At 37.2% G+C, this 27,742-nt stretch overlaps 1 protein-coding gene across 1 annotated transcript in view; it reads left to right on the top strand.

Moving 5' to 3' along the window:
* The window catches only part of BOC (BOC cell adhesion associated, oncogene regulated), a 68,409-nt gene that overhangs the window by 18,648 nt on the left and 22,019 nt on the right, over window positions 1-27,742 (top strand). Inside the window, exons 2-4 of the mRNA XM_034411867.3 lie at window positions 16,051-16,231; window positions 17,392-17,670; window positions 27,013-27,159. Of these exons, the coding sequence (XP_034267758.1) occupies window positions 16,147-16,231; window positions 17,392-17,670; window positions 27,013-27,159 (511 nt within the window). The 5' untranslated portion in view covers window positions 16,051-16,146. The remainder of the gene's footprint in view (window positions 1-16,050; window positions 16,232-17,391; window positions 17,671-27,012; window positions 27,160-27,742) is intronic.

Raw genomic sequence — 27,742 nt, 5'->3', positions numbered from 1 at the left:
CAAGATGGAAACTATGGTTGATTAAAGGTTTCCTTGTTTGTGTGTCTGTATTAGGAAGGAAAACACTTGATGTGTAAATAAAAGGGTTCTTTTATTTACTTCAGTAGTAACATTGATGACCTAAATCGAGTACTACAATCAGTTGGATAATCGAGTTAATTGATCAAACTTTTAAAGAGGAGATGAATTTAGACTTCAGATGCTTTATAGGTGAAAGAATGTATAATTCCATACAGTGAGGCTCTTCCGGTTCATATAGACAACTATAATGATCTTAAAACCAGACACACTCATAGATAGAAAGCTTCTCTTTCAAAATCTTTGCAATCCGAAAGATTGAAAGATGAAAATCATAAAAGCAAATAGCTCATCAGCTCTTTCAAAATGTTGGCATATAGTGATTCCATCATTTCCTCACAGTTGGAAGTTTCCTTCCACAGATTAAAAGCTGTCTAATGAACTCCACAGACCTACATGATGGTCCATTCAGGAGGTTCTAAAAGCATGAACCATTTGGATTGGATTTATTTCTGTTAAGAGATAGCTGTACTTGTATATCCAACCAAAACTGATAAAAGGTCCTGTAATATACACAGTCCACTTGACTTAAGTAAAATGCTGGATCAAGGAACACCTCAAGTTATGCTACTGCTCTTTCACTAAAATGTAAGCCTATCTGGGACACAGAATCAATTCCTAAACATAAAAATCATGTGCTCATGGGGCTTTTTTTGTTGTTGCCTGGATTCAACTTCATTTTATTGACTTTACTTACCTCAGGATAATTATATATAAACATTATTCACACTACACAGCTTACCATGATGCAAATGAAAAGAAGGATTAGTGGGTTGGAGAATATAGAGAATATGGTGAAATTGAGTTCAAACAAAATGGTGGAGTTCTTGACTGGTGGTTTCTGAGTCATGGCTCTCAGGGAGACAGATTGTTCAGGGTACAATTGTACTTTCTCAAAAAGAACAATTGAATATTTTGGAAGTACTCCTTGCTTTTGTCACTGAAGACTCAAGCACAGCTGTATTTCTGACCACAACTCAGTCTGGATAAAGGTAGCCTATCTGCATACTCTACTAATCTGCTGATTAGAGTATTGCAATGCATTATATGTTTCTAGTGCTGCCCAAAAAGACAGTTTTTGAAAGTGTAGGTTGTAGATGCAGGGCATGATATCATGAAAGGCATGGTATGGTGGGACCATGTAATGTAAATCTTTAAAGATCTGCAGTAGTTCCGTATTTGTCACTTGGCTAATCCATTAAATTTATTATTTTACATATTAAGCTCTAAATGCTTCACTATATTAGTAAATTATTGTATAAATGTACAATTCTCATAGCATCCTATCATATCTTCAGACCTTCTGCTAAGTCCACTTAGATATACCAGTCATCATAGATTGGGACTCATAATAATAGACCTTTCTAAATGGTGGCACATTAGTTATGGGATTTATTTCTTTTCAAATTGATGCAGTTCCTTGCTGGTTTTAGGTACCTGCTGAAGATTATTGTTTTCTTCCAGATTCAATAAAATCTGATAACTCTAGAGCATGACAAGCTGGTCACACCCACCCTGGCCACGCCCACTCCAGCTCCCTGAGGTCAAACACAACCCTTAATGAAATCGAGTTTGACACCCCTGCTCTAGAGCATGATGATTGGAGATATGATGTAGTAGTAATAGTTATTTTTTCACTATTATATGTTTGAAAACATATATCGCGATCATCTTGGCATCATTATTACTTTAGGAGGTCCTCAACTTATCACTACTCACTTAGTGACCATTCAATGTTACAATAGACCTCCCTAGGGCTACTTTCAACTCAGTTCTGAAGTTCCAATGGGTAGGCCTCCTTTGTGGTCACATGTCTGCATGTTGGGCACTTGGCAACCAGGCCACATTTATGGTTGTTTGCAGCATCCTAGAGCCACATTATCATATTTTACAACATTTTTGTTGAAAACCAGCATTTATTTGTGGTTGGTTGCAAAAATGGCCCATTGTGAACAATGAGTTCTCTTTACAACTGTGGAATTCAATTAATGCCCACTGCAATAAAGGTTGCAAAATCAGACTGGTCATGTGGGTGCTTTATGATAGTTACTGACTCACAATTGAAATGGGCACGTTCCATTATGGTTATAAGTTGAAGACTACCTGTATAAACAAAGGGAGTACAGGAAATCACATCTTTAAGATTGTTTTTAGTAATAAAAGCTGCCAACCGAGAAATGTTAATCAATTCAGGTGAAATAGAACACCAGCATATTAAATACATCTCATTCCAATCCTATGATGAATCCCCCAGAGACTTCTTACAGATTTTAAAGAAGACTGAAGGTGGACCAAGGCAGGTCTCTGTAGTACAAGAGCCAAGCCATGATCTTCCTGCCCCCAAAAAAGTACACTTTGGAACAGGCCCTGTAGATCAAAACGGAATAAATGTATCAAGTCCCTGGGTTGGTTCAAATATGATTCCCTAATGGATGAACAAAAAGCCACTGAAACATGAACGGTTAACAAAGTAACATGTTATAAACTAATAAAAATAATCTGAACAAAACACTACCAACACCAAAAGCGGTTCTAAATTCAAATTAAAACTCGTCTCAATGATTTACTTCATACAACATGCCAGTACTGAAATGGAGTTGTCACTACCTGTACTAACTTCTTGCTTGAATAGACGATATTAGCTATTTTCCTATAGGATTACAAATCTCCGAGGTTTCGCAAGAGGACACTAGACCAGCACTCTTTAAAACAGGGGTCTCCAACCTTGGCAACTTTAAGACTTGTGGACTTCAGTTCCCAGAATTTGCTGGCTGAGGAATTCTGGGAGTTGAAGTCCACAAGTCTTAAAGTTGCCAAGGTTGCCAAGGTTGGAGACCTCTGCTTTAAATCATCTTCTGTAGAGTTTAATTCGTGTAGTCAGTGCATTCTCCCTTTCCCAAGTACCAGCTAGTTACTCAACCAAGGATAAGTGAGAGGTATGAATAATAATTCTGATAAGTATAGTGACTCAGATAAATTTTGGAACCTTTACAAAAGTTGCCCAGACTCCAACTGAAATAGAAGATTTTAAAAAACATTAATATTGTGGTGAACCAAGATTCTTGTCTGGCATAAAGGGGATTTATAGAGGACTATAAATCATTGCTGTTATGTTGGATATGTTGTAAGTCTATCATTACAGATAGACTTACAACCATTCATTTAGTCACCATTTAAATGGTGACCATTTAAAGTCACCATTGAAAAAAAGTGATTTATGACCGTTTTTCACACTTATGACTGTTGCAGCATCCCCATGGTTACATGATCAAAATTCAGATGCTTGGCAACTGACTTTTATTTATGATGGTTGCAATGTCCAGGGTCATGTGATCATCTTTTGAGGCCTTCTGACAAGTAAGAAGCCAGATTCACTTTACAACCTTGTTACTAACTTAACAACTGTGGCAAGAAAGATTGTAAAAATGGGGCAAAACTATAACAACTATCTTGCTTAACAACATAGTAACATAACAACTATCTTGCTTAACAACATAATATAACAACTATCTCGCTTAGCGACATAAATTTTGGGCTCAATTGTGATCCTAAACCGAGGACCATCTATATCTGCATGTAGAGATAGACAAGAGACAAAAATCTTAAGACATATCTGTCTGTCTGACTATCTGACATATTCACTAAATACCAAATGGTTTCTAAATCTACATTAAAAATTGTTCTCTAACATTACAAAATGTCACAAAATCTAGGCATAAAACTTTATAAGAACATAGTAGATGTACAGACATAGCAATTTTTATATATTTTATGGGATAAGTATTCTATTTTCCTCAAAATTATTGTGGATAAAGAATGCTAACTTTCATTGTAGATATTGTAGCATTTATATACAGTACTGTGAATTATTTGGTGACAGCATTATTGTTTGTTTATTTATTATTAAACAGATAATGGATAGAATGGTCCTTCCATCCTGCCAAATGGTAAAAGAATTTTGAGCAAATCCCTGCACTTCCCACAGAAAGCAGTTGTTTGCTGGGACTGGCACATATCGTGTGGCTCAATTTTGCTGAGATCAGGCTTTCCTCTGGCCTCCCTGCATCCATCCAACAAGGATAATGCAGGCAGACCTTGTTCACACTATCTAGGTCAGTAGTGAAATCCTAATTTTTTTTACTACGGGTTCTGTGGGCATGTCTTGGAGGGCGTGGCAGGGGAAGGATACTGCAAAATCCCCATTCCCACCCCACTCCAGGGGAAGGATATTGCAAAATCCCCATTCCCTCCCCACTCCAGGGTAAGGATATTGCAAAATCTCCATTCCCATCCCACTCTGGGGCCAGCCAGAAGTGGTATTTGCCGGTTCTCCAAACTACTCAAAATTTCCGCTGCCAGTTCTCCAGAACCTGTCAGAACCTGCTGGATTTCACCTCTGATCTAGGTGATCTCCACATCCTCTGGCTTCCCTATCCAAGACAATGATTCTGAGGGTGAACGACTTCTGCAACCGTGGCACACAGAGCTAGCCAGGACAAGGAGGCATCTTGACAGCTGCCCTAGAGCATGCTTATTAGTTGCTCCTTTGCTGTCCATTCCACTTCTTCATCTCCCTCACCTTCCCAGCTCTCTTTCTTCTTCCCTGCCAGCTCCAAACCTTGGCCCTTCACTGAGCCTCAGCCTCTCCAGATTAGAGCTCTCCAGGGACCTGGTCTTTTGAAAAGAGGAAAGAATGAAAAAAAGGGAGGGCAAGAAAGAAAGAAAGAGAACGAACATAAGAATGAAAACAGACCCCAGGGGCAATAGTCCCTCGAGCCATCTCACTGCATTACAATGAATATGGACTCTATTAAGCTCCGTTCTGCCTGTTAGCGTTTCCCAGGGCAACAGAGCTCCCATATGGCAAGCATGCAGCAGATTAGGGTAGGCCTCTGGGTCTCATTGAAGACATGGGGCTTGACTGGCAGTTGAACTCCCTCCCCCCTTCTCCTCACACTTGACACTGCCTGTGTTTATCTAAAGCGGGGTGGAAGGGGGGCATTTGGAAGGTTATTGTGCAGGGCAATGAGAGATAGGAGGGGAGAATATCTTGTGGGGGGGAGAGGAAGGAGGAACCTGGGTAGGGGGGCATTGGGAAAGAGGGAGGTGAGAGGTTGCTGAAGGAGGCAAGAAAGAGAGAAAGTTGTGATGGCGGTTGTGGCAGCAGCAAACCCTTCATAAATATTCAGGAAGGATATTGAATAGGGAGAGGAGAAATAAAGCAGATGGAATTCATGTTAAAGAACAGTCTCAATCGCCCTCCAAAAACAAGAAAAGAAAAGAGAACTGCTTTAAAGGAGCACAGGGAACGACGTTTATCCAATTAGCAGGGTTGTCAAATTGAATTTATACAGAATTGAAGGGGGGAGAGGAGTGAAAATTAAGTGTGTGAGGTTGCAAGGGGAGCAATATATAGAAGAAAGGACGTATGTAAGGAGAACTTACTCTTTACCGGGCTGCCACGGCTTCAGATTATGGGGGAGCTGGCATGATGAGGGGATGAGCTACACGTCCCATTTTAGCATGATGGTCTCTCTGGATAGGATAGAATGATAGGAAACGGGTTAGCTTTGCTTTCTATTAAGGTCTCCTTGTATCTAGAGAATACTTGTGGTGGATTTGGGGCTATATGTTAAATTGTGGATGAGACAATCCATCATTTGTACATATTTCTTGGTTGCAGTGCACTGGAGTCATTCCAGTCCTTAATCTCACCAGTAAAGGTACTTCTGATTGAATTCCATGATATTCCATGGTGATTCTGAAAATATGGACATTTTTTTTCAATAGTAGCAAATAAAATTAATATCCTAAACATTATCTATCAAAACTAGAGCTGATGGGGATTCTAATATTTAAAAAATTTAAATGGTATAGGATTGGAAATGGTTGGTGAAAACTATCAAAACAGCTGAAAACATTGTAATATTATGCATATTTTAATACTGATATTAAAGCACCTGTAGCACCTGTTTGTCTCATTTGGCATCATCTAATTTTGTAATTTTGCATGTTTATGGGTATAGTTATTTCCTATTTATTTCAGTCTACATCTCTTTATTTTATTACATTTTTTCCTGAAATTTCAAATTCAGATACTCTCCCAAAATGTATCCTGCAGTTATAAAGTAATATTTAATGTAAAATTCAAATGTAAAATAATGTGTTAAATACTTTCAAGTGAGGTCAATTGTTTAGTTAGTGTAATAATGTTTAATAGTTATTAATGTATGTATTTCATGAAGCAGCTACCACCATATTTTTTGGAAACCATATTTTTCTGTTGGAACGCTATCCTTGTTGGAGAGGGGGGGAAAAGTAGGCTCTCATTATAAAGATTTTAAAAATATTGAATCTTAGGCAGTTATGCACTTGGCAGGAAAAATCAAGTACAAGTATAGAATAGGCAGTACCTGGCTCAACACTTGTAATTATGAGAGGGATATAGGAGTCCTACTGGATCACCACTGAAGTATGAGCCAATAATGTGCTGCCAAATGAGCCAAAAAAATCCAATGTAATCCTAAATTTCATCAATAGTATCAAGATCATAAGAAAACATAATACCGCTCAATACTATACTAGTGAGGCCACACTTCTAATATTGCACCATGTTCTGGTTGAAATGATTAAAAAAGAGATACTAAGACTGTGGAAAGAATGCAGAGAAGAGCAACAAAGATAGTAAGGAGGTCTGGAGGCTAAACTGTTTGATGAACGGTTAAAGAAATTGGATATGTCTAGCCTAATGAAGAGAAGGATTAGGGGTGACATGATGGTTGTCTTCCAGTATTTGAGAGACTGTTACAGTGAAAAGGGGGTCAACTTCACAGCCCCTGAAGGCAGGAGAAGAAGCAATGGTTAGAAACTTGTTAAAGAAAGCTACAACCAGGAACTAAGGAGAAATGTCCTGACAGTGCAAACAATTAACCAATGCCTCTTGGAGTTATGGGTGTTCCATCATTGGAGGTTTTCAAGAAAAGATTGGATAGCCATTTGTCTGGAATGGAATAAGGTCTCCTACCTTGGGCAGAGAGTGGGTTGGACCAAGGTCCCTCCCCTCCCTATGATTCTATGAATAGATTTGCCATTTCTGTCCTTGTGTGTCAAATGAAACAGCTATTCCTAACAGACAGGAAGCAGTAGGAGAAGCTAGGCAAAGTCACATCAGATACCTGTACAATTAGCACAGGAGCCCCCCAGGGCTGTGTGTTCTCCCCACTTCTATTCTCTCTATACCAATGACTGCATCTCAAACAATCCATTTGTTAAACTACTGAAGTTTGCAGATGATACAACAGCGATTGGTCTCATTCGAGACAACAGTGGATCCACAAACAGATGGGAGGTTGAACAATTAGCCTCATGGTGCGACCGGAACAACCTGGAACTGAACACACTCAAAACTGAAGAAATGATGGTAGACTTTAGGAGAAACCCTCCCATACTATCACCTCCTACAATACTAGACAACATAGTATCAACAGTAGAGACCTTCAAATTTCTAGGTTCCATCATATCTCAAGACCTAAAAAGGACACCTAACATCAAAAACATCATCAAAAAAGCACAACAAAGAATGTTCTTTCTGCGCCAACTCAGGAAGCTCAAACTGCCCAAGGAATTGCTGATACAGTTCTACAGAGGAATTATTGAGTCTGTCATCTGCACCTCTATAACTGTCTGGTTTGGTTCTGCAACCCAACAAGACAGATACAGACTTCAGAGGATAATTAGAACTGCAGAAAAAACAATTACTACCAACCTGCCTTCCATTGAGGACCTGTATACTGCACGAGTCAAAAAGAGGGCTGTGAAAATATCTACAGACCCCTCGCATCCTGGACATAAATTGTTTCAACTCCTACCCTCAAAGTGACGCTATAGAGCACTGCACACCAAGACAACTAGACACAAGAACAGTTTTTTCCCAAACGCCATCACTCTGCTAAACAAATAATTCCCTCAACACTGTCAAACTATTGACTAAGGCTGCATTACTATTAGTCTTCTCACCGTTCCTATCACCCATCTCTTACCGCTATGACTGCATGACTGTAACTTTGTTGCCTGGATCCTTACGATTTATATTGATATTGATTGTTTCCTGATTGCTTATTTGTACCCTATGATTATCATTAAGTGTTGTACCTTATAATTCTTGACGAATATATCTTGTCCTTTTATGTACACTGAGAGCATATGCACCAAAGACAAATTCCTTGTGTGTCCAATCACACTTGGCCAATAAAGAATTCTATTCTATTCTATTCTATTCTATTCTATTCTATTCTATTCTATTCTATTCTATTCTATTCTATTCTATTCTATTCTAGTCTAGTCTAGTCTAGTCTAGTCTAGTCTAGTCTAGTCTAGTCTAGTCTAGTCTAGTCTAGTCTAGTCTATCCTATCCTATCCTATCCTATCCTATCCTTTCCTATCCTATCCTATCCTATCCTATCCTATCCTATCCTATCCTATCCTATCCTATCCTATCCTATCCTATCCTATCCTTTCCTATCCTATCCTATCCTATCCTATCCTATCCTATCCTATCTGCCATAATTCTAATTTTTGGCTATGGGACATAATACTAAATCACTAATGCTTGATTATACTTTTGCATTATTTATAGTATGCAATTTTTGGACATTAACACAAGCACATCAGAATCTTCTTGTTATGCAATCAAAGGGTTGTGGTGATGCTTTCAGGTCCCCAAATTAAATGATAAACCTACCTCCTTAAACGCAAGATTTTCAAGGAATGGTAGCGGTGGTTAGTGAGTCAAGCAGGTCATTTTAGAAGATTATGTCATTGTATCTGAAGCCTAAAAAGTTGACCAAGAAGAAGCTGCAGATCCTGCCAGTTGAAGGATGTAATCTTTTCAGCTGCTGTGCTGCCCTATAAAACACCTTTCACCCTGAGATTAGAGAGGCCCTGACCCTGCTGGCCTTTCAAAAGTTCTTAAGATATAAATGTGTTCCTGGACATGCAGGTTGGAGTGTTAATGGGAGTGAATCATGTGCTTATTGTTTTGTAATACTAGTTTGAATCCTTGGCCACTACTGTTCCTGTGTTTTATGTTATACTATACATATTATGTTTTATATTGTTTTTAAATGTTGTAAACAGCCTATAGTGGCTATTGTGAGATTGATGTCCATATAATTCCTATAAATAAATAGCTGTAGTGAGACATTGGCTTTATTCCCACAAACGAATGATAATATAGTTAAATTATTTCAGCCTTAGCTTTATGGGCAGAGCGCGTCCTTTTTCATGTGTTTATTGAGAAAATTTATTTGGTTGTCCAATTCACTGTGACGCTGGGCAGCTTACAAAACAAAATTCTAAATGCAAAAATCCAACAAATCCCATCTCCTTGGGAACAACAATTAAAGACACCACTTTATGGGCTTTGTATCACCTTGGGGTCCTCAAGTCTGCTGGCAAAACCATGCCTTCTGCGCCTTTTGAAAGAGTTTCAAGAGGGGGGCTAATTTTATCTTCACAGAGATGTGATGATCCACAGGCAGGGAGCCAGCGGTGGGATTCAGCCAGTTCGCACCGGTGCCAGCACCGGATGTTAATTTTAATCTGGTTCGCCGAACTGGTTGTTCCAAGGACTGGCTGACCCCACCCACACCGCCCCACCCCTCCCAGGAGTCTCCACGCAGCCGGTTTTGGATGCCAGGTAAGTGCAGGGTGTGCGGACACTCTGGGAGGGCGAAAAATAGGCCTACCGGAAGTCCAGAAACGGGCCTGTTTCCAGCCTCCGGAGTGCCTCCGGTGCCCGGGAGAGGCCATTTTCACCCTCCTGGAGGCTCCAGGAAAGCCTCTGGAGCCTGGGGAGGGCAAAAACCAAGCCTACCGGAAGTACAGGAAGTCCGGAAACAGGTCCATTTCCAGACTCTGGAGGGTGCGCGAAGCAAACCGATTGTTACAACCGGTGAATCCCACCACTGCAGGGAACACTTTTTCTTGGTTCCACTAGATGGACGTGCTTAATAGAGGGGACCTGTAATATTCCCTGCTCCCCACTTTGGTGAGTTGGGTACATGTAACTGGCGAAAGATGGGCTTTACAAGCAGTAGTAGGTTTCAAAAATTTTTGCTACCGGTTTAGTGGGCGTGGCTAGGTGGGGCATGTGACTGAGTGGGCATGGCCAACTTGACATCACTCATGCCCACGCCCACTCAGTCACATGACTTCCCCATCTAGCTACGCCCACATGAAAAGGTAGGAAAAAGTTTGGAATTTCCACCTATCTTCCCCCACCCTCCCTTTGCCAGTTGCCCCCATTTCCCCTCCTTTAGTGGCCCCGGCCCTAGTCCCGCTTCCTCCCCCACCACCGCCTCTTTGTTCAGGCTGCTTACCTTCCGCGGCGGCTAGTCCAGAGTCTGGAAGGCAAGCTGACTGGCGTTTTCAGCGTCCTCCAACCAGCCGCCGCTGCTGGAAAGCGGCTGGCAAAGAAGCCTCCAAAAAGGCTTCTTTACCAGCCACTTTCTCCACAGGCTGCTGAAAAGTACCGGCGGAAAAAGCTGCTGCCATTGCTGCCATGTTCTTCACGCATGTGCATCCCATTGGACTTGCAAGGCAATGGGATGCGTGTGCACGAAGAACATGGCAACGACGAACATGGCGGCCTGGGAGAGTGAGTGGTGACTAGGGGACCAGTTCGAGGGCATGGCCAGCCAGCTGTCGCTACCGATTCGGTGACCAAAGACAAATTATCGCTACCAGTTCTCCCGAACCAGTGCGAACTGGTAGCAACCCACCACTGTTTAAAAGTGACAATCAGCAACTTGAATTGGACCCAGAAGCAAATTGGCAACCAATGCAGCTCCTGCAAGAGAGGTGACATGTATGCAAATCATGATTGGCACAAAACCATATAGGCCACTGCATTTCGACCAACTGAAGCTTCTGGATATTTTTCAGGGGCAACAGGATTCCTCCCATCTTCCATTGTTTTATTCATTTAACTTGTTTTCCTGAAGACATTTGTTCTGAACGAGATTGTGCAACTTTGCTCTTTTACATTTTATTTATATGATTCACAAGAACCTATTTTTACTTTCGGGATTTTTTTCCCCTCACTCTTCCTTGCTGACAGTGAAGAACTGAAGTTGACAAGTGTTGAATAGCAAAATAGCAATCTGAAACATCTTGAACTTCTAAAATCAGCCATAATATCAAGGCAAGAAAGAAAGATAAAGGTTTTGGAATGGCTCCATACTTCCCAGATTATTATTATTGAAAATCTATGGGAGGAATTCAAACATCCTGTGCATGCAAGGAAATCTATAAATGGAAATGTTACTTCTTCGGAATGTGTTGAAAATAGTGACTGAAAGCTGTATAAATGTTTGCACTACTTATTTTACTGTTATATTATTCTGAATCTATAAACAATTTGCACATAAGTAGTTGTTTAACTTTGCTCCATGTAGACATTGTGTCAGATTCCATTCATATAGGAATTCATTGAAGTAGACTATTTGACCATAATATAATTTTCATCAATTCTTCATTTTTATCTGTCTTTATAAAGTTTCATCAATATTTGATGAAACGCTCTCGATCTGTGTCTACAATATCACTGCACTGGTTTTTTAAAACCATGATATTTTGAATAAAATATAATCAGATTGTCAGATAATCTTAATTCATAATAGATTAAATTACACTTGGAGCTAAATCAAAAGGGAATCAGGTTAAGGCTTAGTTTCAGATTTCTACTAATAATAATTATGGAATTATTAAGGAAAAAATCCAACCACTTAAATATTTTAAAAGTTTATTGATTTGAGTGGAAATTTTAGAATGTGTTAAACATGTTCCTTTGCTTTTTATATAATTAAGGAAGCGCATACTGATTTCCGTATTCTTTGGGTTTTTACATTTCTAGCATGCACAAATCTCTTGAGCTCCTGGTCCTTTTATAAAGCCAGCTTCATCTCCTTTTCCTTACAGGACTCTAATCTGCTTTAGATAATCCATTTTGCTAACATGTGAAATAAAGAAAATTATATGATACTTTATACAGTCTGTTAAGTCTCATTAGGAAATATCTACTAATGTATCTTAAATCTTTATAGTCTTTGGCTATACCCCTTCAATCTTTGTTTGATCCTCTTTGGATTAGTTATTGTCTATCCATCGGCATCTTTAGTATATCAGTTTGATGTTGGGACCTTATTCTGAGTTCAGAATTGGTGATGCAGCTATTCAGAGGTGGGTTTCAGCAGGTTCTGACCAGTTCTGGAGAACCGGTAGTGGAAATTTTGTGTAGTTCAGAGAACCGGCAAATACCACCTCTGATTGGCCCCAGAGTGGGGTGGGAATGGAGATTTTGCAATATCCTTCCCCCAAGATTGGGCAGGGAATAGGGATTTTGCAGTATCCTTCCCCTGGAGTGGCGTGGGAATGGAGATTTTACAGTATCCTTCTCCTGCCACGCCCACCAAGCCATGCCACGCCCACCAAGCCACACCCACAGAACCAGTAGTAAAAAATTTTGAAACCCACCACTGCAGCTATTGTATTCCCTGAGTACTTAATGTGCTGGAATTTGTTAGACGTGAAGATCTTTATAAAAGTAGTCCTCAATTTATGACTGTTTGAAGTTACAATGCACCCCACAAAAGCTACTTATCACCTGGATAAACTGGAGCTATGTATTTAGTACTAAGAAGAGGACTATTTTATTTTGCTCCAATCAAAATCCTGGTTAAGGTGATAGCAACTTAACAGTCACTCCAGATGGAAATTCTTCATCTGGAAAAATAGCAACATCCAGATACTGTACCTCAGAAGTCATGTAAATAGAGATGGGAAAGTTAAAATCTCAGGACTGAATATGGCAGGGTTATGTTATGTGGTAATAAATACAATGAGATGCCTAGAAAAACAGTTGGACTGAAGCTAAGATTACCAGACTTTGGATATGTACTAGGAATTAGCTCCAGTCCACAGAGTTCAACTTATATCAGAGTAAATATGCAATTAATTTGTGTTGTACATTTATTGATACAAGTGGGATTTAAATTGTAACTAACTTGCCCCAATGACTTTAATTAGATATATTTATTAACTTAATTAAATCTAGCATGTATCAATCAGATTTTAGTTTGGCATATACATTGATAAACAAACAAAAAAACTGTAATTGTCTGTTTAAAGTGACCTATTCCAGGAGCTTCCTAGGATTTAGAAAACAATAGTTCAACATACCTGCAGAACACCTGTTGGAGAAACAAAGGCATCTGCGGGAATAGTCACTGACTTCAAAATTCTGGGCATACCTGGGTGATCCCAATCCATAAAAAGAGCCCAAGAGCTGAAGAAATATTTTCATTTGTATTTCTGTTTAAACTAAAATATTTCATTTTAGTTAACCACAGCCAAATAAAAAGGTAACAAAACTTGGCAAACATTGTTACATTCTGCTTGTTTAGACATGTTTTTATTTATAGCTGAAGATATCCTTATGAATATATTCGATTGGTGGGATATTTGATTTGTGATACATAGATTTATATAAGCACTAAATACATGGTTCATATCTACTATTCATATATCCTTTATGAAATCATATGAGAAAAACTGACTTTTTATATAGAGTACTGGACTGATTTTTGGAAAATTGCTAAAAGCAGGACGTATAGCAGGGCATGTAGGATAAAGTTGATTAAAGAATAAATGAGCAGAATTCAGGAATATTTACTGAACCACTATTGTTAGTGATCAAAGCTGAGCTATTGACTTAGAATGCTCAAAACAAAAAAAGTCACCACAAAGTATGCTCAAAACAAATATTCCAAATATCTTGTACTATTGTAAAATTCTTAAGTATCTGGAAATAGTTATTGTACAGATAGTTCTTGACTTATAACCGGTCATATCACACCTGTTTTACGTTCCAATGGATCAATGGTCATTCCCATCATCACATTACTGCATCTTGGGTGCTCCATAACCATGTAGCATTTATGGATGCTTGCAGCAATCCCATGGTCACATAAATGTATTCTACGACAGTTTTGAAGAAAACAGACATGAACTATTAGTTCACTTAACAACCACAGATGCACTTAATGACCATGATGATTTGCTTAATGGCCATCTCAAACAGGTTGTAAAATCAGGTCAGCCACATAACTTATCTGCTTTACAATATCCTGAATTACTACCATGATGGGCAGGTTCTACAGGGCTACCTAGAGTATTTTGTTAATTCAACAAATGTTTATTGCATACATACTTATAAATCAGAACCATCATGGTATTCTTTTTCAGGATAAACAACATTGTGCAAAAGAAATTAAAGCTAGGAGATAGAGGAAGAGAAAAGAATTTAACTAGAACTATTTTACACCAATACATTCATTATGCTTTTCCATACTTTTCTATTCTGTAAGCCATCTTTACTTCCATTGTATCGATATACCACTTCAGGTCTTGATTTTAGTCTTTAAACTGAAGTTTAATCACAACTTTCCTGGCCTCTCTCTTCATTTTCCTTCATATATTTCCATTTGCAATTAGATGTTTATACATTTTTTTCTGTGTGATGAAGCTACCTCATTGTACCTCTTTTATACCAGTTCCTCATATTTTTACTCAATATTATTTATTCTAAATACTGTCCGTCTTGTTGTACCACATGTAATCCCACTAAATTCAATTCTGTATTTCTTTTGACATATCCCCAAATCGCACAGGGAAGCAATTAGACAACAAAGAAGTGAGAGGAGAATTCAAGTAGGCTAAGGTGATTTCAGAGAAATTGAATAAACTATTTGTTTTTGCCCTTACTACAGAAGATATTTGGCCTGTATTGACTTTCTCAGGGAAAGAATTAAAACAGTTAAAGCAAATTAAGTTTACAAGAGCAGATATTATAGAACAACTTGAAATACTACATAGTTTGAAAGCACCAAGCCCTGTTGGCATCCATTCAACAGATCTTAAAGAATTCAGATATGAAATTGCTGATCTTTAAGCAAAAATTATCTAACCCTCAAATCCTGTTCTTCCAGGAGTCCTGGAAGATAGCCAATACAATGACAATAACTTTAAAAAAGAATTCAGGGGGAGATTTAAGAAATTATACGCCAATCAGCTTGGCCATCTAAAGGTTTGAACTAGCCACGGAGAAGAATACGCCTTGCTGAAGGAAAATCAGTATGGATTCTGGAAAGATAAATATTGCTTCACAATGTATTAGTTTTTTGAGAGTTCAACAGGTACCTGAATAGAGGTGATCTATTTGCACTACATGCTTGGATTTTTTTTAAAAAAAATGACAGATTTCTTCATTAAAGAATTTTAAGTATATTTGGCTATGGGATAACAGGACCTACATTTTGTTAGTAACTAGTTAAAAAAGAGAAATAAAAATAAATTTAAAAATAGAAATAAAAAGATCCATTTCCTTAGTGAAAAGAAACAAGTAGAGCTTCTCAAAAATATGTATTGAATCATGAGTATCTGCAGGAGGGACAAGAGGCAAATGACAAAATGTATGTCATAACATTTTATACAAGTATGTAAGCAGTGGAGTTTATTTATGATGTGATGCATTTTGTCAACTTCATGCTACCCTGGTTGGGACCAGTTCTTTTTAAATTTTTAATCAATGACTTCAACCAGAGATATGCAGCTGTTTGTACTGAAATTGAAAAGGTGTCATGGAGGGGGGTTAAAGCACACACACACACTCATACATACACACACAGAGAGAGACATACATTGTATATATAATGATTGGATTAAATATAGTTGATTATTAATTCTTACATTGTTAACTACTGTTTACTTTCATTGTATTCCAAATCATATTTCAAATTGGCAGTGCCTTTGGAAGGACTCTGGAAGACCACACGCAAGTTGTGGTCAGCAATATAATTTTCCTACATTTTATTTAATATATTGTTTTATTTTATCTCTTCCTTTCCTATCCAGGTTGATCCATGAAGTTGAATTTCTATTATTAAGTGCTCTGTGATAGCTTATGGGAACTCCAGTTGGTATTTTTTGGTCCATATTCCTCTGCGTGGGATGACAATGATACCAGAGGGGGAAAGACTAATTATTGCTATTGCGTGTTTGCTTTTGACATCTGCTAACTGCATTACAAATTTGGGTGAGTGATTGTTTCCTCTATTTTTTTTATCTATGTAGCTGATGCATTTTCAGGTCCTTGGTTTTATTTGCAATTTTTGTTTGTAATTTTTAAAGAACCATGGTTTTATGTTTGATATTTATGAGTTTCTACCGCTGCATATAATGCCTATTCCTGAGTCATAATTCTTATCAACTTCCAGTAAACTGACTATTCTGCCTATGTATGATTAATTTGTTTACATTCAGTAATCATTGAATGAGCTCCTGAGTGAGCAACCAAACACATTTATCTAATTCAAAAGTACTATTAATCTGATTGTCCACTGGGAATGACAAAATAGCATGAGATTATTGTCAGTTTGTAACTGTTCTGGGGAATATGAATAACATTGTTTTAAAAAAAGATACTGGACCAAGGTTTTTGGTATAATACATATTTACTTTTATAACCCCTGTTACTCCAAGTTTCCTTAAATTGACATGGAAGCAAATGTGATTATTGTGGAGCAACATGTTCTCCACCTCCCAAAGATTTAGAGTGGACTCCTGTGGTGGGATTAAATTTTTTTTACTACCGGTTCCGTCGGTGTGGCTTGGTGGACGTGGCAGGGGAAGGATACTGTAAAATCTTCATTCCCAACCCACTCCAGGAAAAGCATACTGTAAAATTTCCATTTCTTCCCCACTCCAGGGGAAGGTTACTGCAAAATCCCCATTTCCTCCCGATCAGCTGAGACTCGGGAGGCAGAGAATAGATGGGGGCAGGGCCAGTCAGAGGTTGTATTTATCGGTTCTCCGAACTACTCAAAATTTTCGTTACAGGTTCTCTAGAACTGTCAGAACCTGCTGAATACCACCTCTGGTGGGCTTACATGCAAAGTTGATTGCTTAAGGACAGGCGAGACACAAAACAATGGAGCAGGAGATAGCAGAACATGCCAGTATTTACTTGCAGAGACATTCAGCATTGCAGTCTTATTTAGATTAGGATCATATATATCTGAAAGTTTAGTATTTCAGTAGATACCTTCACATTTTCTTGCCAAGAAATAACTAACTCTTGAATGCCATAAAACCTTAAGCTTGTAATTTCTTGTACAGGGGAAGTCAAATAGTTACGTAATTAAAGTGGAAGTAGCTGATCTACTTTATGAGGACTTTACCTGTCTTCCTTTGCAGGTGATTCTCTTCATGTCTCTGTCCAACCTGATTCTATTGTCCAGAAGCATGGTGGCTTGGTGACTCTGGGATGTGTGGTTGAGCCCTTGGGAATAAACGTTACTTGGAGACTGAATGGAAAGGAGCTGCTTCAATCAGATGATGTTCTAGGAATCCATATTGATCAAAGATTGCTCACCATTGCTGCCTTAAACAATCACACAGTGGGTCGATACCAGTGCATAGCCCGCATGTCTGAAGGTGTTGTTGCCAGTGTTCCTGCCACGGTAACATTAGCCAGTAAGTAGCTTTGAATTTGTTTTTTTCAAAATTTTTGACTTGCCTCAGCAAGGGAACATAGTTACATTGCTCAGAGTTAGATGAAACAGGCATCTCTTGTACATAGAGGAAGCATTTAAATTCTGTCCTTCTGTTGGATTGATGTCCATGTCAGAACATGGCCTTTGTCAAAGATACTTATCAGACTGGCCAGAGGAAATGTGTGTAAACAACAATATAACAATGATGATCTTAATCTGTAGGAGGACAGATTCAAGTTGAATATTAGGGGGGAAAAACTTCCTAACATGGGCAGCTCCTGTACTGAGCATGGTATTAGATTTGATAATCTAAATCAGTGCCTCCCAACCTTTTGGGCACCAGGGACCGGTTCTATGCAGAGAGGTTTTTCTGCGGACTGGAGGGAATGGGGTTTCTCATGCTGCCTGCATCCCATGGATGGGACTTCATTTGTTTGCATTGCCCAGTTTCTGGCATGTCAAGGCACCAAGCTTGTGACCGTGGACTGGAGGTTGGGGACCTCTGATCTAAATGGCCTCTTCCAATTTTAGGATTTGATATAAACACTTAACCGTGATGAAGGAGGCATCACAGAATTTAGCCCATATCAACACTTTCAAATTAGGATGTGCCTCCTATTTAGTAAATCATTTAGCACAATCAAATTGGGTTATGGACATTGTTCAAGAGTCAAGAGTTCTGAGGAACAGACCTGCAGGGTAAATGCTATTACCTGCATTCATGAGTTGACAAACTCTTCACGTTGTCTGTTTCAGAAATAAGAGGAGCTCTTTAGGGAAACGGGGAAATGAGAGTACAGAAAGAAAAATTGTTTTTAAAAGTTTGAAGGAGATACGTTTGTAAAATGGAGCCTGGTTTTGTTGCAATGCCAAAAAAATATTGGCTTGCTATCAAAATATTAATCAGAAATGAAATGTTTAGGCTGGGTTGGGATAAAAAGGGAGAAGCACAATAAGAGCGAAAGAGCAACTCTAAAGCTCTGTGGGAGAGGCCCACTATTGGACTGAAGCCTTTGGGGGATTTGGACTGAGCTCTGCAGCTAGATTAAGTTTCAAAGAACATGGTTTCCATTTAAGAGTAGAAATGTAGAAAGTGCTGCTTGCTCTGCCTCTTAATGCATTTATTTTGCTTATGGGCCTCCCTAGTGGTCACTTTTTTAAAAATATGGAAAAATAGTAATTGATTAGCCTACCTGCCTATGGCTTTTCCCCACTTCTGTTTGCTGAGTTCCTCTGAGATACTGAGGAGCTTTGTGCAAAGGTGGTTCTTCTAAAAAAAAGGGCATATTTATCCCAAATATTGAAAAGTATTTCATTCATGAATCTGGAGTAGACATGCTGCAATTAACCCTTTCAAAAGGCATCACTTGAGCATTAAACTTTGCCTCATCTGGTATCAAAGACAGTTAAGAATTCATGGCACTCATTCATTCTAATTAAATTGTATGCACCTCTCCCTGCCTGTCTTTTGAATATGTTCCTGTAGGTCTGAAATAAAAGGCAGAATTATTAACAATTTCCTAAAGGTTACATTGTTTAGAAACCTTTAAAAAATCAGCCTCCTTAGGTTAATTCTTTCAGGACTTTTAAAGTGTAACGTTACCACCAAATTGTAACCATTCAGGGTAACCATTAAGTTATATAAGATATTGCCTCTTAGCTAGACTCTGGGATTCTAGCTCCAAGGGATATAGTCACATATGGGATAAGGAGGCAATGTACTTGTTCCCTTTTCCCTAGAAACAACAGCAAAGTCTGTATACTTTTCTGGCAAGAAAGAGGGTTCAGATAACTGAGCAGGAGAGGAAAAGGGTAATAATGAGGAAAACTGTAGATGGTGCTGTTGGCATCTTTGAAATGAAAATAAATTCTTCCTTTCTCTCCCTATACACCTAAATTATGGGCTTGCAGCCAGTCAATGGCCAGCACAATGGGACTATCTAAAGAAATTGTAATATAGAATGGCAAGAATTTTGCATGATCATTTATTGTCAGTTTCAAAAGTGTTGTGTGTTTCAAAATAAGACCAGCTTGGGGTGCTTGCCTGAAAATAGTTTCCACAAGCATTGGTTTTTCTAATTACTATGTAGGCAGTTTAAATAATTGCACTGTGTCTTGTCTATGAAATTGGTTTATGCACCCAAATCTACAAGAGCTGCGAAAACCAGAAATTGAATGAAGAATAACAAGCATAATGAAATACACCTGCCTGATGTCAGTTAATTGTCTGAGCACCCTCCTGCTGAGGTCTTCATGGGAGCTGTGAAGTTTCCCAAAGACAAGGCTTTGAAGTTATTTGGGCACTTGCTTATTATATAGCCTGCAGCTCCACAGATATGGCAATTTGTAGCTGACTCAGAGGTCTGAACTTTAGTGGTGCAAGTCTTGGCTAGGTGTCCTGTGGCTCCACAGTAGAAAATGAACTTAGTTCTTTTCTCTGGTATTGACAAGAATCTTATTCTGGTCCTATTTGCTTGAGTTCCCTGATGTAGTCATCTAAGGAGGCCTTGTGGGTGGCAGGGATGGCCTTAACATTTCCTATTGTGCACTGACCAATATACAACATTGGAATAGTTCTTCCAAATTTTCTAGTATGAAATCTAGTAATCTAGAAATCTGGTATTTCATTAATTTATCTCTCAGTTCATCAGCAAAGACTCAAAACTAGTCAGTCAGAGCAAGATCATTCTACCCCACATCTCTGGCATACAATTGAAAATATAGTATGTACTGACAAATTTCTTTGGCTCCTTGTTTCAAATTTCTCAGTTTGCCATTGCTCTCCTAATCATATCCCAAAATACAGTTTTAAATATTTGCATGAAGTTATAATAATAATCCAATAACTAACTGATCACTGAGCAGCCCATTTCCCTGCCCCTTCTCTCATGAAACTCAGAACAAGTCATCCTGGAGCAATCTTTAAAAAATCCTGCTAGCTGATTTGCTACAGATAATTCATACTGAGGAATTGATCCTGAGCTTATATTCTATCAAAGATTATAAATTCTTCTATTCCCCACCAGTTAGTTAGAACTGAGGAAACTTCTTGGATGAGAAGCAAAACATTTTCAACGGAAAAAAGGAAGAAAGTCCAGTTGCCTTTTGAAAAAAGCATCTTTGGGACAACCATGACTTGGATGATCGAGAATCTCCATAGACAGAAAGCTGCTAGAATTTCCCTTTCTCTTCTCTTAGACCACACTGAATTAAGATTTCTTTTTAATATCTTTCTCACATTTAGTTTTTTCCTAAGGGTGAGATTTTGTTTCTTATCTCTTTTTGGTGCTAATAGCTTTTGCATTCCTTCACTATCTCTAGACTACTTTCTTTCTATTATATCCCCTCTCGTTGCCTCATATTTAGGACCATGGGTAGTTAAACTCTAACCAGGAACCAGTTGCACAGAGATGTAGAGTTGCTTTCAGCGTGGCATAGAGTGCAATCCATGGAAGTATTCACAGTTAAGTCTCAATATTTTTCAGTCTTTGGCCAAAATGAAATGAAAAAAGGCTTTCAAACTGTACAGACTACAGCTGTGAATTTATTTGAGTCCTTCAATGATATTTGGAGATCTTTCTTCAGGGGTCCTTGCTGATGTTCCTCAAACAAGGTCACCCATGCTACTAACTTACTGTCATAATCTTCATTTTCATTCCAAATTTTTAAAATAAGTTAAGAGTTTGGAATTTTAAGTGTCTGCTTTATACTGATATGTTGACTTTTATATGAAGGAAATAGGTGGTTAAGAAGTTTGATATAAAACTCCCTATTTACCACCCTGTTGTGTGTGTGAGTGAGTGTGTGTGTGTGTGTGAATAATACTTGGATTTCTATTAAACTATTCTTTGCTATCTTAATTTAATAGTTTCTATTAAACTATTCACATTCTATGAATAGTTTCATAATTGCTCAAGTTCTGATATTTGATATATTATTCAAAATATGATAAATATTTGTTGAAATAAAAATATATGATGTTTCTTCAGTAAAATCCCTTTTTCCCAAGATGAATTTTATTATCTCTGACAAACTAGCATAAGACTAGTTGTATATATACTATATAGAATTTTGGGTAACTAGTATAAATTCCATTTTAAATTCTTGAAATTTGAAAGCTACTGCATCTCAAAATTTCCTGAAATTAATACAAGTTCAGGCAAGACATGTATGGGAAAGCTTCAATGAATTCAATAAATATATAATTGACATATTTATCAATGCCCTTAAAACAGGCTAGTTCTAATGTAAGAAGAACTGATTCTGAAGATAATGTACCATTTTGATTCATACCAAGGAAACATTCCACTGCATTGGTATGGTTTGAAAACATTGGCAGCTGTCTTTAACTGTAATATGCTAAAATATTACAGTTGTAATTAGCTATCATCTCTTGTTATTAATTTGGTGCACAGTTATAATAGGATAGTGCAGTTCTACATTCTGATGCTCAGATTTGAAAGGATCCTCTCAAAACAATATTCAACTCATTTTATTTTCTTTCACAAAATACCAATGGGCAATGACCCCTACTCAAGATATCTTTGGGGACCTATGTGTATTTGCAGCTGTCTTTTCAATGACAACAAAATGCCTCATTCTTCACTTTGCTTCTGCCAGGGCCTCTAATCTAATCAATCCCTTGATGAAGGTTTTGGCTCCATATTGAAAAGCCATTCTGATCAAGTAGATGCTTTGATAAACCAACAATTTCCAGTGTAGAATGAAGAGGTGCATATATGCAGGATGAAGAAATATGTATGAAATAATTGTGGTTATATAACTTTTTTTAAACTTGGTGTGTAAGTGTGAATACAAGAAAAATTATGTACTCTGATAAAATTCAGTTTTGATACGACTTGCAAATAGCTGGATTGGATTTAGTCATAGTATTTTTATGATATATCAATATAATGGTCACCTATAGTTCTTTTAGTCTGAGACTGGTCTTTGTGTCACCTCAATTAGTCTACAAAAGTTATAGAATCAATACAGTAGTGTTGTATAAGAACTCTTTGGGCAAAAGAGCATTGGAAGGTTTAGAAAGATGTAATAGGAAGCTTCAAGCCTCTTCTTTCAATAGTATCATGATTTCTTACAAATATATATCCTATGCTAAAGGCCAGAGATTTCAACCAGAGATTTAAAGAAGTGAATACCATCAAAAACTAAGACAAATTATTTTTATTTCTTTATTTATTAAATTTATTTGCTGCCCATCTCAGTATTGAGTGACTCTTGATCGTGTTTAAAGTTTAATGGAAGCCATGCAGAAAGTCCCCCTATACTGTTTAAATGCTGTTTAGCTGGAGGTTATAGTGGAATATCTCATATCCTGCACTTCAAATTTTTCTCATTTGCCATTCTTTATTAACTTTATTTTTCAAAATGACCTTTTATTATTTTTCATATTGTGGTATATTTAAAAATCTGGTGACTTTATAATGCATTTTTAAGAACAGTTCTCTCAATCTAGTTCATTAGTCTTATAAAATGGCTGTCATTAGAAAATTTCCTATTCACAAAAAGCTACCATGGTAGACGTAATCACAAAATTTATCAGAAAAAAAGTGGACATGATTGCTAGCTGTCATCCAGTTTTTCTCCTCAGAATGATCTCTTTTATCCAAGCTGCTGGAAATACTTCTGAGCAAAGAATTGGGCTGTAGTCCTCATTATTCATATTTTTAAAAGTGACAGTTGAGCTTTGTTAAAGCACAAAAGCATTCCTTTAACTAAACATTATCTTAGAGGCTGATACTTACTTTACAGCACTGCATATTTCTTTTTTAATTAAAAAGACTTTTTAGAATAAGCAAAGACTAAAATTGAGGTCATTAATGAGGTAATTAATATCGTGGATTCCTGTTTGGGTCTGTGTAATCTTGTGCCGTTTCATTGTGTCATTCTAAATATTCTTTGCCAGAAAAAGGTGAAGCATCCATTGACAAGTGACATTTTTTACCAACAGATAGTAGAAATTGCAGACAGGTGCATCACCTACCTTTCAAGTTTCACATGTGTGGTGGAAAACTGGGTTCTGTTAAAACCCAGTTTTTACTTCAGCATGGGTCTACTTTTTACTTTCAAAGATATAGCTGAAAGTTAGCAGAAGAGGTAGGTTAGGCTGCATATCTAGGATTGTATCAAGTTTTGGACATCACTTATTAACTGGAACAGGATTAGAGAAGGGCAGTGAGGATAATCAGTGGGTTATAAGTTAAGTCGTATAAGAAAAGATCAAAGAAACAGAAAAGGTTGTTCTGAGAAGACTGAAAGCCGGGATGGCCACAAGATACCAAAGGGGAGAAATAACAATATATCTGTGATGAGGCCATTATTAAAATATGTAATCACAGTTTTCACTTGTGAATGGATGCTTCACCTTTTTCTGGGAAAGAATAGTTCATCTGTTTGCTACAGATGTTACTATGGAGAGGGATATGATAACACATACCTGAAATGATATGATCTATATTTTCTCTGATCCCAGAATTCAGGTCATAGAAGAGTGAATTTCAGTTATAGGAAGGCTGATTCCAATTAAGTGATGAGAAACATTTCCAAATAATGAATAGCATCTAATTGTAGAACCAATTACCCACATAGGTTTGATTTTACTGAATGTGTGCAGGTAAAGGCTACACAGCTATCGGTTGTGTATGTTTTAATTTGGATTCTTGGACAGGGCAAGAGATAAATGACCTAATTGGTTCTTTCCAATTCTGTAATTTAAAGACTTCTTCATGCATTGCTTCTTCTTGAAAAGAAGTTTACCTTTAAAATTATAATCTGTGATGGTCTGCAGATCGTTTCCTTTAGAATAAGAATTATGCTAAAATTGCTTTAATCTCCTCTTTTTGTATGCTTAGTAGTGGTTAGATAGATATTTTCCTATGGGCCTGCACCATCTCCAAAAAATCTTTATTGTACTAACAAGTTATTTGGAGGGGGAAAGGAGAACAGAATACATCATTACATTCTAGGAGTTTATTTTATACTTTTAAGATTATTTTATTATTGTGAAACTATAGTTTTCTCTTTCTAGAGCCACAAATGTCTTCTAATTGTAGAAATGTAAATTTTCTTTTGCAAAGAAAGTTTTCAAATTGTATTGCAAAACTCTGGAACTGTTATCTTTTCTCATGGATTCAAATACTTAAAAAGAAAACAAATTGGTGTTTTTTTTCTTATTTTTTTGCCAGTAATTCTGAAGCCTTCACAATACTCGTAGGGCTCAACTATCGCTGTGATGAATTTGGACCACCAGGATGGACATTTTTTAAAAAAAATCCGGCTCATATGTTGTTGATCGGAGAAATGTGTGCTGTGAACAGCCAAGCTCTATCTTTACTTTTTTTACTCTCCACTCTTACCCTTCTTTAAAACTTTATGGCATGAAAAAAGGGAAATGAGAGAATAATTCCAGCACTCTTCTCTTCCCAAACACCATTTTCACATTAGGAAGAATGGAAACTTTTGCAGAGAAGAATTAACTTTAATCTATCTGCAGTATCCCATGGAAACAGCTCTCCCTCCTAAATTTGACTTTAAAGGATTAATTATTTTAACTGAAGTTTACCTGCAACATCGTCTTTTGTTTGGCATTTATTAATTATTTTCAGTTGTACAATGCCAAGACATTCTTAAAGTATTAAACATGTTTGCTGCAAATCATTTTTATGTCTTTGTTAAGCCTTTCCCCTCCCTCTTTCCATGAATCCAGGCGCTAGCACTGAAATAGTCTCCTGACAGCTAATACATTTTGCATTTTGGAAGGCTTTTTGCTATACTGCCAAGGGAGCTGTTTTTTATTTTAAAATGTTTTTGAAGCAATCTTGCTTTAATTAGCCTGTTTGAGAAATTTCATGTCACTTTTCCATGAGCGTGGGTGGGAGAACCTTGGAGCCAGATCTGTCTTTTACTGTTGGAGAGCTGATATAAATCCCAGAGAATGAAAACAAAATTTTCCACTCTCCCATTCTGCCAATAGAGACTTGCAGTCTCTTCTGGTTTCTGCTGTCCAAACTCCCTAAATACTTGCCCTGAGCTAGTCCAACTTGTGATAGTAACACCTTCTTATTTTTCCAAGGCATATGAAGGGGAGTCTAACTCAATGTTATAAAATTTCCAAGCAAATGGGCCAGGTTCTCCAGCTATAAAAACAAGGAGAAACTACTGCTTTTAAAATTGTTTAATTTTTGGAAGAAATTCTTTGTTTTCAGAATATGTAATGGAAATAAAAAGTTGTGATTTAGAAACGGTAACTAAAATAATATTGAGTTTTATTTTCACAGTGATAAAGTAAGGAAACAACTGATACAGTGTTTCTTTTCAACGTAACTAATATTAAAATATAAAGTGCTTTGAAGCTGGTAATCCTATGATTTCAATTTGGAACATGAAGAAACTGTTGTTTTGCATGAAGTTCTGTTTATAGCATGTTTCTCAAACTTTTTTGAACTTACATTCTCCTGTTCTAAATATGGCAACTAGCATATGGCAACTTTCAACCAAAGAATTATCATTTAATCTTCAGATTAATGTTCAGTATGCATAAACCCTACAGCTGCAGGCAAAATTCTGGGGAGTTATATAGAACCTAAAAATTCCAAACAGACTTCAGAAGGCCAGTACAGGAAATATTTGGCCCTCACATAGGAATGGTATTTCTTTTTGAGCTCTTGGTTTTATTAATATTCAGTTAAGTGTTGTTATCAGATAAAACCAATGTTGGCTAGTGAGACGTTTAAGATCCTGCTGACCTACTGCATTGGAGCATACAGTCACTGCAGTCATGATTTATAGTAAAGGTTTACCTTTATCTTCAAGCATTTCGAGTGCTGGATTTTATGAAACATCTTACTCTAAGTGCAAAACTGGCTATTTTCAACATTTGAAGCTTTAGCTCAAAATGCTTTAAAATATATCAAATATCCTATGCTGCACACAGAAAAAATTATTTCACCAAATTATATGCTGGAAGCATTTCAGAATATTTGCATATTCTATTCGATAATCCTTAGAAGTATTTGTTTTCTAAAGTTTTCTAAATTAAAAAATGCACTAGTCAAGGTCATTAAGGCGTAATAACTACTTAATATATATCACTGCATTTTGCTGTCTACAAAAATATGTATCTGTTTTATTTGGAAAATAAGCATAGCATAGACAATGACTTTGGATTCCCTGGATTAAATTAAGTATATTTTTGGAAATGTTTATTCAATGATTATAGTTACAGTGCCTTGAATATATATATTCATTTGTTCTACTTTTAGAATGCATTGTTTCTTGTAAAATTTTACTGTAATTTTAATAGATCTCAAAGACTTTAAATATGATGGTCAGCATATAATAGAAGTTGATGAGGGAAATACAGCTGTGATTGCCTGTGACCTTCCTGAAAGCCATCCAAAAGCCCAGGTTCGCTACAGTGTGAAACAAGAATGGTTGGAGGCCTCTAGAGGTGAGCCTTGATTGATGGTGGAAAGAGAAGCAGCTGAATTAATCATGCTTATTTTATGCTACTTCAGCCCAGACAACCTGAAAATAAGTGGATTTCAGTTTTCAAAATTCTAAGCAGTGACATGCTGGCTATAGAAGTCAATGCATTTGAAGACATCCACATTAGGGAAGATAATAGTTCTGTTTTTCTAATCAATTTCAATACCCCCCTATATTTTCTTGTTTATCTGTGCAGTTGTTCTGAGCTTTAACAAAATACTCTAGGTATTATACACAAGACTCCATGGCTACACACACATTTCTGTCTATTATCCAGTAGCAATTTCATAACTTTATTATTATCTTTATCACATTAACATGATGTTAAACATAGCCTGTAAAAAGTACACTTGACTGCCAGAAAATTTTAGGAATGAGTGGATCATACCATACTTATGTCTGATGTCAAAGGAAGGTATAAGGAATCTTAGAGATGTTAGATACTGATTATTGAGTCATTTTTAAGCCAAGCTTTGTTCCATTCCACCAATCCACAACAGATATATCAGGTAACAGGAGGGAATATTTTAGTTGGAAATAAGTGT

Source organism: Pantherophis guttatus, chromosome 5 (assembly GCF_059756535.1).
Source record: "Pantherophis guttatus breed Tessera chromosome 5, ASM5975653v1, whole genome shotgun sequence".
Taxonomy (NCBI): domain Eukaryota; kingdom Metazoa; phylum Chordata; class Lepidosauria; order Squamata; family Colubridae; genus Pantherophis; species Pantherophis guttatus.
Note: the sequence above shows the minus strand (reverse complement) of the source record. Positions and strands in the feature narration are given on the sequence as shown.